Genomic DNA, 18,121 nt, shown 5'->3' on the forward strand with positions numbered 1-18,121 from the left:
GAAGAACAATGTAAAAAGTAAGTCTTAAAATGTTTATCAGTTTTGTGTGTTTGGAGGAGAAAACTAGGCCCAGAACAGGATGCCTGTGGAGTAGCCATATAGTAATGACTATAAATGTGTGTACCTCCTTGAGGACTTCATCAAAGAAGGAGATGTAATACTCTAAACTTTCTTGTTGAAAATGGGCTGTATTGTTGAGAAATTGTTAATACTTAAGGATTAAATATTGTTTAGAAACAATCATATATGAAATGGTTGAAAATGATAAAAATGTGTACCTTTTATAGTCAGTGGAAAAAGAAAAATGATTGGAGTTGGAATTGTACTACATAGTTGGAAACTGTTGTTTAGAAAATAGACATGCATAGTCAGTCCTTTGTGTTCATGGGTTCTGCTTCCATGGATTTAATCGACTGAGTTGAAATTTTAGAAAAAAAAATCTGTCTGTACCGAACACATACAGACCTTTTGTTATCATTCCCTAAACAATACAGTATAACAACAGTTTACATAGCACTTCCATTGTATTAGATATTAAAAGTAATCTAGCGATAAAATGTGTGGGAGGGTGAGTGTAGGTGACAAGCAGATTCTACACCATTTTATATAAGGGTCTTGGGCATGTGCAGACTTTGGTACCCACAGGAATTCCTGGAACCTGTTCCCTATGGATACCAAGAGTCAACTGTGGTTTTGCACTGGAAAGGAAAGCCAGGATAGAGATTATGTGGAGATTGAATGTTCTTCCTTCTGAGCTGTCTGAAATGAGAAGAATCCCCTATTATGTTAGCAAGTCCCGGTCATTGGGTATATTTAAGTAGTGACTGAGCACCATTTTTCAAGAATTTCTCCTTTAGGTGGTTGTAGGAGTTGGTTGTAGTTCAGAATTCTTAATTGCATAATTTTTTTATTGTTATTGATTTTTTTGCTTTTATTTATTAGGTTATACCCCTGCAATTAAAGGACAACTGTTACATGTTGATGCCACTACCAGCATGCAGTACCGGACCCTTTTAGAAGCAGAAATGTTAGCGGTAAGTCTGAAGTATACGATTATATGCATACTGTATGAAATGCAAACTTGGTTTCAATTTTCTGATACAAAATTGAATGATCCATCCTCATGTCAAGGACCACCAGGTGCTCTTAACCCCATCCTTGAAAGAGAAGTAGATTCCCAGTGCTGTGGACTTCTTTTGGCATCTCTCTGTTGCTTTGCTTCTAGCGTGTGGGAGGTGAAAAGAAGGCAACAAAAAAGAGAAGAGCTGTTAGAATATTGTTTTCAAACTTGACTTTGTAGTTGGCCTCATTTCTCCAAATTCTAAATAAGGTTGTTTTCACCATGTTTTGGGCCCCCTTGGATTCTTTCTCAGGGCTTATGTAATATAATGTTAATGGTGCTTTTCACTTGATGAATAAGGTAAAAGGAGGAAAAATCTTACTTATGCCCTGGATTGCTTCGTGTTAGGAACAAAAGCCTTGTGGAAATGGCCATGATGAAAATTACAGAGTGGGGACTTGCTGGTCAGGCAGGTTTTTTAAAAATTAGGGGATGACAAGCCCAACAACAAAAGCTGCTGTGCAACAGAACAGTTGGTGTCCACAGAAGAGAATGCCAGAGGTCCTTAATTACTTGTCTTAAGCAAGCATCTTACACATCACATGTGTAAACCAAGGAGATTTTCCAGTTACCAAATGATTTCACACACCATAAATATATATTAAACTTACATATTCAGCATTTTCATGAATTCTTGAGCTGTTGCTGTAGGACAGTGCTGTTCCTAGGTGGGCAGCTTTTTCCTTTACAGAAATGCTAGGTTAGTAGAAATACTAATGCTGCTTGGTGTGACAGTGTGCATTGCACTCCATCCTCCCTCCCTCTGAGCCTTTTACTTCCATGTGGGAGGGAAAGGAAGGAGGAATTGGGGACATGGGTTGCTACCCCATTGGTTTAGCTGGAGTTCAGTGTCGCTATTGTCCAAATTTTTTGACCACATCATGGCTTCATAGGAGTTGGATATTGCTAGAGATACTGACCTTCAGCCACAGCAATATTAAAATCTCCAAGGGACCTTCTGTTCAGCTCAGTAGGAAGATAAAGCTTAATTACTCACCAGGTGTGAGCCTCCATTTCCACGACTGTGCCACAGTGCCACATGTCAAGCTTTAACGCTGCTGCTTAACATTGGTTCTGCAGTTCCACATCAACGCCAGCTACCCGCGAGTATGGAACATGCCACAGACATGGCAGTGTGAACTGGAAGTTTATAAAGCCACCTACCACTTCATCTTTGCACAGAAGAACTTCTTTACAGGTATTTTCTAGTAAATATATCACAACTTATTTGTATTCATTTTACTTTTAAATTCAATATACATACTTCAATGACATAATCTTTATTTTGCAGGTAACTTTAGGCTGAGAATATAAAAGGGAAAATTTAAGTATAGTAGGCATTTTGTGTTCTAACACAAATAAGAAAAAAAAAAAAACAAAAACCAAAAAACCCAAAATTGAGTTTTGAAAGAAATGAAACCTCAGTTTAGTCTGGTGCTTTGTATCAGCCAGTGAGGTTTTAAGGTGAGGTTGTTGAATCAGTTTCTTTGTCTTTCTCAGTTAGACATTGGTATAACTTCATTGTTTCATTTTAATTATTGCAGTGTACTATAGTAACCTCAAATAGACAAATATGTTATTTTTATTCTTAGAGTCCCTGTTCACCTTTTCCATTGGCATTTAAATGGATACTATCTGTAGTTGAAAAAATTCTTTGCCTCTTGCTACCTATACATATTTCGTGAGTTTAAATGACAAAGTATGTAGTCTTGGTCTGTGAGTGATAGTTATTACTCCATAAAACTAAGTAGCATTTATTGATCTTTCTAGAAGTAACTCCACAGGGTTGATCTCATTTGCCAGGGTTGATGGTGACCCCATGGAAACATGATATTTGCTTAACTGTTTGTTCCATTCATCCACCCACCTATCCCATCAGTCAATTACAAATGTCTGGTCTGTGCCCAGGGCCACTAGGTGTTGGGGTGTGGTGGCCATTAAGGCGTTGTGTGTGGGTGGTCCTGTCCTGACATTACTTACCAGAGTGATGTTGGCTACATTACTTCACCCTTGTGTTTTAGTTTCCTTATTTGTGAAATAGGAATAAAACTTGACACTCTTAATTTGCTTTTGCTAGATTTTTTACTGTTTCCAAAGGCTTGAGGCAGTGTTGAGTGTTCTACTCAGGTAGAAATTTTGCGAGGGCCTGGCAAGTTAAACTTTTGCAAGTGACCCTGAGCACTGAGTGAATACTTCAGTTCACATTTATGAAAAAATGTCTTAAGGCATTTGAACCTATTACATAAGCAAGTCCTCATAAAAACTCTGAGATGAATTTTATTGTTATCTTTATTTACAGACGGAGAAAATGAATTAGAGAGGTGAAGCAGTTTGTTCAGGGCCACGCAGCTGGTAAGGCTGTTTGAGCTGCGTGCGTCCAGCTCAGTCGTCTGATTCAGTCTGTTATGTGAGCCAGCTTTGACTATAGCCTTTCCCCTCTTGTTTTGTAGTTTTTAATTTTGGGATCTTTTAAAATAGGTTCTATTTTCACATACTAATTCTTCACTTTATTTTTCCTTTAGACACTTTACATATTCAGATTTTAGCAGTGCTAAAAGTAGAAGTATAAATCGTTCATGATTTTAAAATTTTCTTTTGTAGTAGCACTTTCATGTAAACTGAGTATTACTTACTTTTAAATAGCTAAGTATGCATTTCCTAAATTATAAGAGATTTTCCATAAATTATCTTCTTTCTGTGACTCCAGTTTTTATTCTTCACTTATTGAAATTCACTCTTTTGGTTATCTTTTTCTAAAATTCACTTGAAGAAATTTAAAAATATATTGAAAGATACAAAAATAAACATCATCACCATTTAGATTCTCATCTTCCAGACTTAATAGCTCTAATATTTGGTCATATTATATTGTTCTTAAAGGTATGATATGATTTTATTCTCTGAGATAGGATGACTCTTATGGAGTAATATTGCTTTAGTCTTAGAGTGAGCATACTTGGTCATAGTGTTGGAATTGCTGTTTCTGTTGATCCATCTCTAAGAAACCATCTAGTATGAGGGAATGCCTGTTTCTTGACAGCATTCCCATGCCACTTCACTTATCAGTGAGGTAGACTTTTCTCCTCAGAGTATTGGATGAGCAAAAAATAGGAACTATAATAGTGTGGATCAGAAGTGATAGCTGTCATGCATACAGTAAAGGCTCTTCCAGGAATACTGAAATTGACTGATTTACTATGAGCAAAGCTCTTGTACCAGGTGATTGACATTTCATGGGATGTGGTATTGACCTAACAATTTACTACAATGTCAGTGTTGGTGGGTTTTTCAGGTGAACCTTTAGCTGGCCACCTTAATAGCTTCTGAACTTCTTGTGCAATTGAGGAGGGTAGTCACCAACAATGTGTTTCCTTTTTCTCCTTAGATTATCTTGTAAGTCCACCTAGTAATGAAAGAAGCTTTTGGTGAAAGAGAAATGCATATTGAAGTGCTTATTGAGGTTCCTGATAAAAATATTTTGTCACCATAGTTTTAAAATTTACCAATAAGGATATTGTAAAAATCGTATGATATGAAAACTATGTTATGGAATGATGTGTTGACTTTTTAAACAGGTTATTAAATTAAGATTTATTAACACAGAAATTTGCTAATACCATTATAAAATTTCAGTTGTTATTAAAGGAAAAAAATACTAGTAAGATTTGTTAAAATAGAAATTGGCAAGTAACTTTACAAAATTACATTGGTTTCCTGAGATAGTAGGTTATTTGAATTTCTGTGTACTAGCAATTACATCTCATTCTCTTAACTAATAGCATAAAGCAGATAAATGTAATCAGTATATATTCTACTGGTTCAAAACAACTCCGCCCACAGAGAATTATGGGTCTATTATTTAGGACATCTCTTATTTTATATTATTACTCTCAAGTTCATTGGCATGTGCACTAGACATAGACAAATGAAACAATGTGAGACAGTATGTATGACATGGGCAGGTGTGAATGGTGAAGCTAATAAATGCATGTGAGACCTAAGCACAGAGGAAATCACTATCATCTGCAGGTGGTTGAAGAAAATAAAGATGAGGATTCAGGTCCAAAATGGTGTTTGTAAATGAACTCAATAATTAACAAAGATTTGCATAGTATCTTGTCATTTACATAGCATGTTCATTTATATCTCTTCACGTGACTCTAAAAGTGAATAGATGTTGTTGTTATCCCTAAGCGAACAATGAGGAATTCAAACATAGAAACGTTGAATGACTTGAGCCAACTTCATGAAGCTAGTAAGTGGAAGAGGCATTTAAGAACCATTTTTGGACTGCAGACCCTGTGCAGTTTCATGCTCATGTTAAAGGTGGTTCTTTTCCTTCAGAGAGGATATGAAAGCAGTGCAAGTCATCACTGGGCATCCAGAGGGGGTGGGTTCTAGGATCCCATGTGGGTACTGTAATCTGTGGATGCTCAAATAGCTTACATAAAAACATTTTATGTAAACTACACATATCTTTCTTAAATCGCTGCTACTAAGAATACCTAGCAACCATGTAAATGCCATATAAATGTTACACTGTATTATTTAGGAATAATGACAAAACAACTTCAGTGCCTGTCCAGTACAGATGAAGTGTTTAAAAATTTTTTTTGACTTGTGCTTGATTGAATCCATTGAAGCAGAACTCATGGATATGGAGGGCTTACTATACTTACTTTAGACAGGATAAGTGATTTGAGTAACAGTACTACACTGTAAATCTTTGCCAGGGAGAAAAGTGAGGAAACCAGACAGATGAATGATAACTTGTACCATGGAGTTGGTTAATTCCAGAGATGATTTTATATTGCCATAGCACCTCAGTACCATGCTCAAGAATAAGGTTAGAAAGTGGGCTAGAGCCAGGCTAGCCTGGCATGGTGGCACTGAGAAGTAAGGATTAGACTGAATTAGAGCAAAACTATATTTTTTTTCCATGCCCTTATAATTACAACAAAAAAAAAAAAAAAAAAAAAAAAAGATGAGTCTGACACCTCTGGAAGGAGATACTATTGCTGGGAGTGTACAGTACATATAAATGATGCGGAGGCCAAAAGAACAAGTTGTGGAAACCACTGTGTCGATCAGAGCTAGTATCTTCATAGAGAGAGCTTTTGCTTCTTCAGTTAAAAAAAAGAAAAACATTAAGGTACCAGAGGATTAATAGACAAAGTGTATGAACACAATTTTACAAGCAAAATTAAAACACAACTATCAGCAACTAATGATGATTGATTATAAATTCTAAGAAGACCTAGCCTGTTGTATTCACCATTTTAGTCACAGTGCGTATAGAACCATGCACACAGTTCAATACTGAGTAGATACTTGTTTTGTGAATAAACATTAAAAATGTTCAACTATACTTGTAATGAGGAAATTTAATTAAAAGTTTATTTTTCAGTTATGAAATAGCAAGACCTCCTACCTACCTCCCCTACCCCCTGCGGGGGGGTGGGGAAGACACAGGTAGGAATAAATATGATGCAACACAGGCTATGAAGAAATAAGCAGGCATGCATTTCAGGTAGCAGCATAAGTGGATTGATTCACTTCTTTTGGGAAGCAGCTCTGTGATCTGTAACAGCCTTGCCCTTTCTGAAATCTGTACTGAGAACATTCCTAATGTATAGCACTTTGCACAAAAATATACACTGACCGTATATGTAACACAAAAAGTTAGAGTCTAAGTGTCCAAGAGTGAGGAAAACAGATCTTACAAGATTAATCTCTTTAATGAACCATTAATATGAAATTTATGTAAATGTGAGTAAATTAACATGAGAAGGTATTTTTCAGTCAAAGAGCAGCACAAAACATAGTATAGTATAAAAAGCCATATAGTAAAATGATTAGAAGGAAATGTATTTACAGTGTTGGATTGTTTGGGTAATGAAATATCAGGCAACAGTATTTTTTTCTATTTTCTAAATTTTTTTGAGAAAAAGATAAATACAATTTTTAATTTGAAATTGACTAGTAACTCATTTAGTGAATTTTATGAAAATATTTTAATATAAAAGTTCTTTTTAGCTACAAAGGAGAAATTCATTTGACTGGTATTATATTGTATATGTTTATTTTCTAAATTTCACTTAACTTTCTATTTTGTACCCCAATTCTTTCAGATTTAATTCAAGACTGGTCGAGTGATAGTGCTCCAGACATTTTTTCATTTGTTCCATATACATGGAATTTTAAAATCATGTTTCATCAATTTGAAATGATTTGGGCTGCTAATCAGCACAATTGGATTGACTGTTCCACTAAACAACAGGAAAATGGTAAGAGATTTAAATTAGGATAAATATTTTTATTTTGACATATAACAACAAAGAAAATTAGTATTGATTTTGTAGTTTTAATAGGTACTAGAGTTGTTTGTCACCCCCTCCCCCCATTATCTTGTGAAACTTTCAGGACCATTTCAGAATATGCTTTGGACTAAGTGTCTTATGTGTAGTTTTGTTAAGGTATGCATTTAAAGCAATATTTACATTTAAATTTTATTGACATTAAAAGTAAATTTACTTTTTTTTTTTTTTTTTTTAGTGTATCTGGCAGCCTGTGGGGAAACCCTGAACATTGATTTTTCTTTGCCTTTTACGGACTTTGTTCCAGCAACATGTAACACCAAGTTCTCTTTAAGAGTATGTATCACTGTATGTGTTGTCTGTTCCACAGGTTTATTAGTGTAACTCCCCAGAGCTTGCCTTCACCTTCCCCTGCCTGTCTCCTTGCCACCCTAAGGTGTTCCGTGTTCTTCCAGAGTCCACTAACTTGAGTGTCATAGAGTTCCTGCTGTTTTCTTTTTGTAGTTAACAGCTCCAAAAAATTGACCAATTTTTTAAAAAAAATCTCCAGATGCTTCCCTGTATTTGATTCCTAATTTTAACCCTGAATTCAGGAAGAATAACCACAAGCTCCTTTCTTCCCTGTATCTCAAAGGCAGCCTTAATGTACTTCTCAGCTCAGTTTTGTGGAGGACCTAATTTTAGAGTATGGACAATCAGGGATAAGTTGTATTAATGTTGGTTATGGTGAAAAAAAGTACCAGCAATAATAATAGGAGCAGTTAATGCCTAATACACATTTTCCAAGTGCCAGGTACTGTTTTGAATTCTTTCCCTGTAGTAACTCATCTACTTCTCAGAACAACACTTATGAGATAATTGTTGCTATTACCTACATTTATAGATTGGAAAACAATCTATAAATTGTTTATAAAAAGAGAAAAGAGTTTATATAAATTGTCATGTAGCTAGTGAGTTGCCAAGTTGGATATCGAACTCTGGCAATATAGGGGAAAAAGTGAAACCTAATGATGATCCTTTTAGTATGCAATTAAGACTTATTAAAAGTCAGTTGAGGAAATAAGACTTATTAAAAATTAAAGGAGATGGTATTTGTATTAATCAGCTTTGTGTTGTTGTGGCCGAAGTACCTGAGAAGAACAATTTAAGGGAGGAAAAGTTTATTTTGACTCATGTTCCAGAGGGTTAGTTCATGGTCACCTGAGTCCATTGCTCTGGGCCTGAGCAAGGCAGAGCATTGTTGCCCAAGGGCTTGGCAGAGGAAAGAGAGATAGAGAGAGAGAGACAGAGACAGACAGACAGACAGACACTCAGGGCAGATGCCCTCTTCCAGGGCATGCCACCTCCTTCAACCTTGCCCTAGTTTATCAACCAGTCATTTCTTTCAAACTGGAAAGAAAAGATTATGTTACAGCTCTCTAAGTCCAACCTTTTCACCTCCGTACATTCCTATGTTAACACAGGAGCTTTTGAATGATGCTTCAGTACTGCTTTTCAAATTATGAAGAATACAGAACATATTCCACTTGAGCCTCTATTAGTGAGCTCTCCTCCCTGAAAGTGAGTTTCAGATAAAATATCCACGGGTCACCATGAAAGACAAGTCTACTTACTGTTATGTGGAAACTATACTGTTTCTTTCTCTATTCTTTTCTTTATTTTTCAATAAAAATTTAGGTTGTAGACCATGTAAAACCTTATTCCATGCATTTATCATTTAAATTTTGTTTCCCTTTTGTTTTTAAGATTGTTATAGTTTTGGCTTTAGATAGGGACCTAACATATGTATGTACTGAATTTATTACTTTGGGATGTTATGTATTGTTTTTTAGGGAGAAGATGTTGATCTTCATTTGTTTCTACCAGATTGCCACCCTAGTAAATATTCATTATTTATGCTGGTAAAGAATTGTCACCCAAGTAAGATGAGTCATGATGCTGGTATTCCTGCTGAGTGTCAGAGTGGCCAAAAAACAGTTAAACCAAAATGGCGCAATATTACTCAGGAAAAGTGAGTACATACAGTTAGCGACCCAAGTCTTTTGTATCTACAAGTGGAGCCATTTCTTCTTTTAAATAATAATTATAAAGTTTCATTACCTGTAACTAGTGTCTGTATAACAAATATCTGACCCGAAACTTTCTTATTCTTTATAGGGCTGGTTGGGTTGAGTGCTGGACTGTCCCAAGTGTCCTACTTACAATTGACTATACATGGCATCCAATTTATCCCCAAAAGGCAGACGAACAATTGAAACAATCATGTAAGTGCTTTTATGTAATTTATACTTTGAAATAGCTGTTATTGTGATTGATAATCATTAAAAATACAAAAAAAATAAAAAACAGGAAGTGTATTTATTATTCTAAAATAATTATATAAATTTATAATCTGTGAAATAATTTTGAATATAGCTAACTTTTATCAAGTATTTACTGTATAATCAAATACTGGGCCAAGTAGTCTTCTGGCTTAAATTATCTCATTTAATCCTTATCACAGCTCTGTGAGGTAGATATTATTCTGAACTTGAAGTTGAAGAAATATGCTCAGAAAAGACAAGTCGTTTTCTCAAGATCTGCTACATCAGAAGCAGCAGAGCTGGAATAGGAAGCAAAGTGTGTGAGAATCTGTGTATTTAGGAAGCCTAAATTGAAATGCCTCAGTTGATTTTGTAAAATGTTAATTTCTTCAATGCATTTTGACAACTTTAACATAATTTATCTTTTCTTGAAGGTAATTTGCCTTATTACCTGAGGTGCAAATAAGAACAAGAATCAAGTGATATTTTCTTTGTTATTTTTCCATCATGTTAAGTTTCAAAGAATAGTGTTAATAGTTGTTCATATTTGTGGTGGCTTGATAATGTCACCCTGTATTTTTTTTTTTTAGATGATTTAGTATTTTTTTTTATTAAAAATCATAAATTTACATAGGGCAATGTTGTTTGATTCATTCTGTTATTTTTTCCCTTCCCCCACCCCACCCACCCCTCTTTTCCCTCTATACAGTCCTTCCTTCCTCCATTCTTACCACCCTCCTTCTCCCTAACCCTAAACCTAACCCTAACCCTAACGCTAACCCCTCCTAACCCCCATATGTCCTAATCCGCTTATCATCGAGATCATTCGTCCTTTAGTTTTTTGAGATTGGTTTATCTCACTTAGCATGATATCCTCCAAGTCTATTCTTTATTTTCTTTCTTAATTTTTGATCTTTCAGGTCTGTTTGTAGTATATACTATAGATATTATCAAGGTTATTTGATTTTACATTTGCTAAGTATTATGTCTTACTGAATATTGCCTTAAAGGACTTCTAAGAGGTTATTTTTCTCCTTCCTCAAACATTACTCTCTTTTTCTTTCTCAATTTATGCCAGTGTCAGAAATGGAAGAAACAATGCTATCAGTATTAAGACCAGCCCAGAAGACTACAGAGAGAGTTGTCTCCTCTCCGTCTACTTCTTCACGCCCCCCTGTTGACCCCTCAGAACTTCCACCTGATAAACTTCATGTAGAAATGGAACTTTCCCCAGATTCTCAGATAACTCTCTATGGGCCTCTGCTCAATTCCTTTTTATGTATAAAGGTATGATTTTAGAGAACTTCTATATTTTTAAATAGGCAAAATAGTTTCATTCTAAATGAAAATTAGGGTGAATTCACAGTAGCCTGATGGGTGATTTGAATTGTCGAGGATAAACGATGTATTTGACTGGCTGGGTGCTGGAATCTGTTGCCGTTATTAAAATCAGTTCTCCTCAGTCGGGTGGATTTTAGTTTGAGCATTTGTTGTGCCAGCAGTGGTGCTGGTTGCTACAGATGAAGATGACATTTATTTTTTCAAGGAAACAGGTAGAGGGGTAACAGATATCTGGACAGTATGTCTGACATCTACATGGACAGATTTAACACTTTGTAACTAACACAGCAGAAGTAATGCTTGTTACCTGAGAATAATTGAGAAAGATTGACTTCACTATGAAAAGTCTGTTTTAAGTGAATCCATTAGAAACAGAAGATAACATTTCATGATAAATAATAAGCCAAGATTTGTTTGGATCTTTATTTTAAAAATGAAAGCAAATCCATGAAAATAAGTTTATTGCAAGAGCATGCTAAATTTGGTTTCTGAATAAATATACACCACTTCTTAGAGCAAAGACTAAATCCACTGTCGATTCATTTTGGCCTAATTTTTCCACTGAAACTGTGTGGTTGCACAGTGTGATAGCACTTTAAGGTTGATGTGTGTAGCATGATTATTAAGAGAGGCTATTTTTAGAAAAATATTTGAGGACTTCACCTGTTTTCTAGAGATCACTTTAATTCTTTCATTATTCAGACCACACTTTAAAGAAGTCTCCCCTGGGTCTCAGCAGTTCTTGTTGGTTTGCACTTCTTTCTGGTAACTCTTCTAGGCCCTTGTTTATCACTGGAAGCTTTGAGGAGAGTGGTTTTCCAACATCATTTAACACCAATTTCACAAAATTTTACTTTTCTCCAGAATTTTGCACATTCTCTTTGCTTTTATTTTCATTGAACTATTGGATGTTTATATCTGTGATCAAGGACAGATTAAAAACACCACAAACAGTAGAGTTACTTATGGGAGGGATGTCTGTGTGGGCCTAATTTTATAGTGGTTATTTATTTGTATCCTGTTGCAGTTTCACAGCTGCAGAGATTTGGATATTGAATACTTAGTTAATAAGGAATTCCACAGTGTACAATAATAGGGAGAAGAAACAGTGTGTCAGTCAGTAAGGGCTCTTTGGACAAAACACTAGCTGACTTGGATTTGAGGTGCAGAATGTCATCATTTGAGTAACTATATTCCTAAAAACTGTTAGAAAGCATCAGATAACATAAGTTCTAAGATGCAGGGAAAATGTGGATAATATTTGTAGAAACCTGGAGCTTTTGGTGGTTACCTTTTCTTCCCCTAGCATTTAAAAAGGAGATTCCTGAAGGAGTACATCTTGTGGGCTCAAAGGGAGAAATGCATACATTACAGTGTTTTCTTTCTTATGACCACTGTTTCACCTAAAATATTCTTCACGTATTTCTCCCAGTGTCTGACTTTCTTGGGATTGCCCATGAATAACTTAAGGGATTAAAATGCAAATTTAGCTCGAATCTCACTGAAGAGGCTGATTTATATTTTCATTAATGTAAGTAATGGTTGAATCAGCAGGCTGAGAGTGGTAGCTGCAGTATGGTGTCAGGATTTGAATTTCGTTAGGTATTAGCTTTGTTTTTGCATAGCCACGTGCATACTGTCAGTTTTTTATTTAAAAAATTTTATAGTGATACATAGTTACCAAAAATAAGAGGATTATAATAAAAAGACAGAGAACAACATATATGTCTCCATTTAGATTTCTTTATATATTCTTCTCTACAAATGAGGCCTCTGTCGATAGTTCATTACGTTTGGATATATATTTTTTTAGTAGTATCAAAAGTTGGTTATGCTTAAGAATGTGTTAGTATTTGCATTCATCCAATTAATGTAGAACTTGTATAAACTATCAAAGCAAATTTTAAAATTTAAAATTTGACATACATATTAAATATATATCTAAAACAATAGGCAGAAAATTTGTCTAGCCCAAAGAACTCTGTGCTTTTCATAAGGAATATGTGTAAATTTTTTTTTGTTTCTGACTTTGCCTACCTTAAAGTTTAGCATCATGCTGATACAGTGATGTTATTCTACCTTAAATTCCCTTTCTTACTTTTTTATTTTTTTAAGGGAAACATTTGCAAATATTTATTAATTGTTGGAGACTGATGCAGGTGAACCAAAGATGGGAGTTTGCAACATGGAGTATGTGCTGAGCTGGAAACAGATTGAGGGGGACTTGTCCAGACAGATAAGGTAGTAGTGGGAAAAAGCAGATGAGAGGTGCCCATAGTGGTACCCTCTGTGTGTGTAAATGTAGAGGAAAATGTCTGAAATTAAACACCTGCATCTTTGGTAGTCCCACCTCGAGCAAAGGAAAGGTAGTGCCGTTCAGTGCAGGGAATATCTGACAATACTTGTTTTTGAAGACTGGCACATGGTTACAGAAACAAATATATGCGTTATAGTTATGTGTTTTGCTCAATAAAACTCTAATATCGAACAGACTGCTGGACACCTAGCAAGAACGATGCTGATGGAATACATAACATATAGTTAGAACAAATGATACTTACATGTTTAATGTTGCCAGTCCTTCCATTCACTTGCTGATATACCCGATGATCAGGAGTTCAGGAGTTCACAGCCATGCCTGTGACTGCAAAAGGTCACCCCACTTTGCTTTTCATCACTGGCAGGTCACATCCCCGAGGAGAGTCCGTCTCCTTCCTCAGGGTCGCTGATCTCTTCATAGGCCATGAGACACTTCCTTTCCTGTGGTCTGTGGCTCCGGACACTCACACTCTTCTTCCTGGGTCCTGACACCTTCTCACTTTGCTTCCCAGAAGTACTTGCTTTCCCTGTGGTACAGTCGTCTCTGAGCCTGATCCAAGCCAGCTGCTTCTGGCACTCCCTTCATTTCTTCCTTTTCTTCCCTTGCTGTCATCTTGGGCATCTTCTGGCATCTTCTCTGCTGTGTGCCAGAGCAGTCTCAGGAGGTTCATCCTGACTTCCATGGTGGTGACATTCATCAGAATCACTGCTCTGAGATTCTGCGGTTTTCCATTAGAACTCATGAAAGCGGGAAGGGTGGCTCCCAGACCTAGAGACGAAGCATGCTGAAGGGCATTTGTTTTAATCTGTAACTTAGGTTTTAGTCGGTATCAGTGTTAGGATTTCAAAACGTTTTGGAATTTAGGCATTTTGTATCTATGTGTGTCATTTTTGTAGTGTATTGTTTCATGTTTCTATGATGAAATGCATATATAGATAAAAAAATGAAATTAGAAGAGTGAAAATTTGTTGAGATTTACTTTGTTCTCAAAATTAAACATGAAGAAATTATAAAATCACTTTATTTGTTAGATTATATTTGAAAAAATGATTTCTAAAATCCACGAAAGAAACTGATGAAGGCTGCAAAAGGTCACCCCACTGTTACCGTTGCAAAGAGCTCTGGAAAAAGAATGTGTACTAAACATGCTTTAAAATCCGAGAGGAGTTTATGGAGCTGGGAGGCCTTCTGCAGACGTGGACAGTGTGGCAGATGTTGTTAGACTTGGCGTCTTTTCTCCTGTCGCAGGCAGGGTTGAACAGCAGCACACTCAGACTGCTGTCCTGGCTGGACTCGTGCTCGTGATGGTTCTCGTTAGTGGAGGACGGGAAAGGTCCCTGAGTTGCACCTGGTAACTGGGGGTTAAGGGCGTATGTGGCACTCGTCCTTTCTGTTTTAAAAATAGTCAGTAGTCTCGAACAGAAGCCTGGCTCCAAGTTTCCCTTTTTTTTAAAAGAAAAGTGACCTTAGAGAAGAGGGTACTTGTAAGGCCTTTCCGCCTGCTTCTCTGATTTTATTAACTGTGACCTTTTAACCTGTTGTCGATAATTCTTTTTTGAGAAATGAGTATGACTGGGTATGAACTTTTAAATTGGCAAAACATGGCTGTCTTCTGTTACTTGAAGTAGACTACTTGATACTCAATAAAATATCCTTGGGAAATAATATTTCAGAGAACTCCGAAGTAAATAGAAAATGTAGTTTATCATTCTTAAATTCAAACATGCCAAACTTGACAGAAAACACATTTTCCCAGTTCTAAAGATCATTGATTTTTTTCCAGTGTTATTTTAGTTTATTTTGAAGATAGTTTAATTTCACGTCACCTACTATAAAATGTAAATAAAAGTCTTACTTGTGCTTGTAAATATTTGTCTATATTAATCTTAAAATACCATAATAGTTTGCACATTAACTTAAAATATCATAATAGTTTGCCATGATGTACTACCACTTGCCTTATACTTTGGCTATCTTTGTGGTAAATTTTTTGTGTGTATCTTTAAGAAATTAACCCCTTATATTTGTAATTAACATTTTAAAAAACAAAACAAAAACTTGGGCACACAGCATTAAACATATAACATTAAGCTAACTTTTAAAAGGAGCTTTAATTTTAAAAGTACATTTTTTTCTTAATATTCAGTAGTTGCAAATGTAGTAACTCATAAAAGACCCTTAGCACTTGTAACTCTTTAAAAATGTGATCTAAATGATTTTCATGATAACTCCTGTTCTGAATTCTTTTGAGTTTAATAAACAGTAAAGGCTTAGACATTCATGTTTAGTTGTAAAAATTTTATGTTGGTGTTTTAAGATACAGCTCAGTGTTTATTTTCCTTTATATTTGTGCTTGAATTTCTGCATGCTTCGGATTTAGGAAGGGTTAAGATTTCAAGCTGGTTTCAAGTTGTAGCTGTGTTTTTTAGCAGTGGACAAAAGAGAATACAGGGGAAACTCCTGGTTTTGTGAAGCAGTGGATTTGGGATTTGAATATTAGTATTCTCATTAATTAGTTGAATAACTTTTTAAGATCTTCAACATCCTTTCCTAAGAAAAGATGTTATGGCCTTGTGTCCATACCATAGTTAGAAAACAAATTTGTCAGTAACCCAACTGCAGAATTTACCAAAATACTAATTAGGTTCTCATGTTTAACAGATAAAATTAACAGTGTTAGCAAGGATATTTAACAACTTTATTACTGATGGTTCAAATAGGCAAAATATAAATTCACAGTCAGTGGGAAAAAGATAATTTTAATCGAGACTAAATTTGTTTCTTAAAAACAAAAGTCAAATTTTAATTTATGATGCAAAAGAAATCACAAAATAGTTGGAACACCAACCTAGATGCCCTTCAGTAGCTTAATAGAATAAAGCTGGTATATATGCACAATGGCATATTACACAACCATAAAGAAGAATAAAATTTTTTTTATGACATTTGTAGGTAAATGAATGGAGTTGGAGAATATCATGCTGAGTGAAATAAGCCAATCCCAAAAAACCAAAAGCTGAATGTTTTCTTTGACAAGTGAATGATGATACAAACTGGGGGCGGGAGCGGGGAGGGAGGAATGGAGGAAGGATGGATTGTGTAGAGGGAAATGGGGGATAGGGGGAAAGAAAGATAATGGAATGAGACAGACATCATTACCCTGTGTACATGTATGATCACACAAACTCTACATCGTGTACAAACAGAGAAACGAAAAGTTGTATCCCATTTGTGTACAATGAATAAAAATATATAAAATTAAAAAAAAAGCAAACTGTGAGAGGAAATTTGATACCTGTTAATAACACATGTATTTATTTAATCAGGAACTAAAATTAGACATTCTTATTAAAACTGTTAAGACATTAAAGACTGTTAAAGATATGAACATAGGAAAATTATGTGTGTTTCCCATTCCCATCCCTCCTCCCATTCCCCCACCTACTCCCTGACCTATGCAGTAAACATCCACCCCATCCTCAGTTGTGATTCAGTATCTGCACATCACAGAGAACATTAGGCCTTCAGTATTTTGGAATTGGCTGATTTCACTTAGCAACATTGCTAAGGAACCGAATTCCATTTATCAGCAAATGCCATAATTTTATTATTATTTATGACTGTAATATATGTTATAATATTAATGAAGAGTCATCCAAATTGATTTTCGTGAACTTGATTCACTTTCTTCAAAGGATATCCCTGAGTGTTGCCTTGGGCTCTGTGAAGCAAACACTGAAAGTCATTGAAGCATAAATCTTTTTCTTTCTTCTTTCTTTTTTCTTTTCTGTGGGGTTGGGAATCGAACTCAGGGCCTCGTATGCACTAGGCAAGAGCTTTGCCTTTGAGCTGCACCTCCTCCCACCACGGATCTTCAGGGGTCTCTTTGAGGAACTGAATCATACTTTCTGCTATCATTGGGGGCAATTCATGCAGCTTACCGTGAACCCTGTAGTCTTTTGCTTTTTGTGCTTCTGAATAATTGTTTTCCAATGTGTTTTTTCAAATTACGAAAATAGACCTGACACTTCGATTTCTAACTGAACACAGTAGGCGCAGGTGGTCTGTAGTTCACAGATTCAGGCCCCGCGGAAGCCGTCACTTGCTCTTAACGCCAGCTCGTCTCCCTTGACGGTCACAGGAAAATTACTTTGGGGAGGACGACATGTACGTGGACTTCGAGGAGGCGGTCTCCAGTCCTGTGCTGTCGCTGTCGGCCTCTTCCAGCTCGGGGTGGACTGCCGTTGCAATGGAGAATGACAAGAAGGAGAGCGAAGGCCCAGCTAAGCCAGTCCACCCGCTCGCCCTGCGTCCCTGGGACATCACCGTGCTGGTTAATCTGCACAAAGTTCACGGGCGCCTGCCTGTTGTAAGTACTGGCATATCAGAACAGCCCAAATGTGTTGGGACGTCTATTTAGAATAGGCGACTCTGTGCCTGCCTGGGTGCATGTACACATTTTTAAAAGGATGAAGTTTAGGTTAAAGGAGTTTAAACTTTATCCTTTCACTGTTAGAAAGCTTATTTTCTTCATCATATGATTACTTGATGGTGGGTAGTTTTACTTTGGGTTTTCTTTTTCTTCCAACTGCTCGTTTGCTGTTCTGTGTAACTTTATGACATTTTCCCATGACATTGAGTTGCTGTATTTATAGTTAGCCAGATGGGATGGTCTAGGACTTTACGTTTTCTTAGCTCTTGTCTCTAGACCCCACATCGG

General features: G+C 36.0%; 1 protein-coding gene across 12 annotated transcripts in view; it reads left to right on the forward strand.

Annotated features, from left to right (window-relative positions):
* Nucleotides 1–18,121, forward strand: part of BLTP1 (bridge-like lipid transfer protein family member 1) — a 191,708-nt gene that overhangs the window by 50,760 nt on the left and 122,827 nt on the right. For all 12 annotated transcript variants that reach the window (XM_079153382.1, XM_079153390.1, XM_079153387.1 and 9 more), the window contains 8 exons: nt 943–1,034; nt 2,201–2,318; nt 7,252–7,407; nt 7,676–7,773; nt 9,270–9,448; nt 9,595–9,701; nt 10,819–11,027; nt 17,543–17,770. In XM_079153382.1, coding sequence (XP_079009508.1) covers nt 943–1,034; nt 2,201–2,318; nt 7,252–7,407; nt 7,676–7,773; nt 9,270–9,448; nt 9,595–9,701; nt 10,819–11,027; nt 17,543–17,770 — 1,187 coding nt within the window. The remainder of the gene's footprint in view (nt 1–942; nt 1,035–2,200; nt 2,319–7,251; nt 7,408–7,675; nt 7,774–9,269; nt 9,449–9,594; nt 9,702–10,818; nt 11,028–17,542; nt 17,771–18,121) is intronic.

The sequence above is a fragment of the Sciurus vulgaris genome (genome assembly GCF_902686455.1).
Source record: "Sciurus vulgaris genome assembly, chromosome: 9".
Classification (NCBI taxonomy): Eukaryota; Metazoa; Chordata; class Mammalia; order Rodentia; family Sciuridae; genus Sciurus; species Sciurus vulgaris.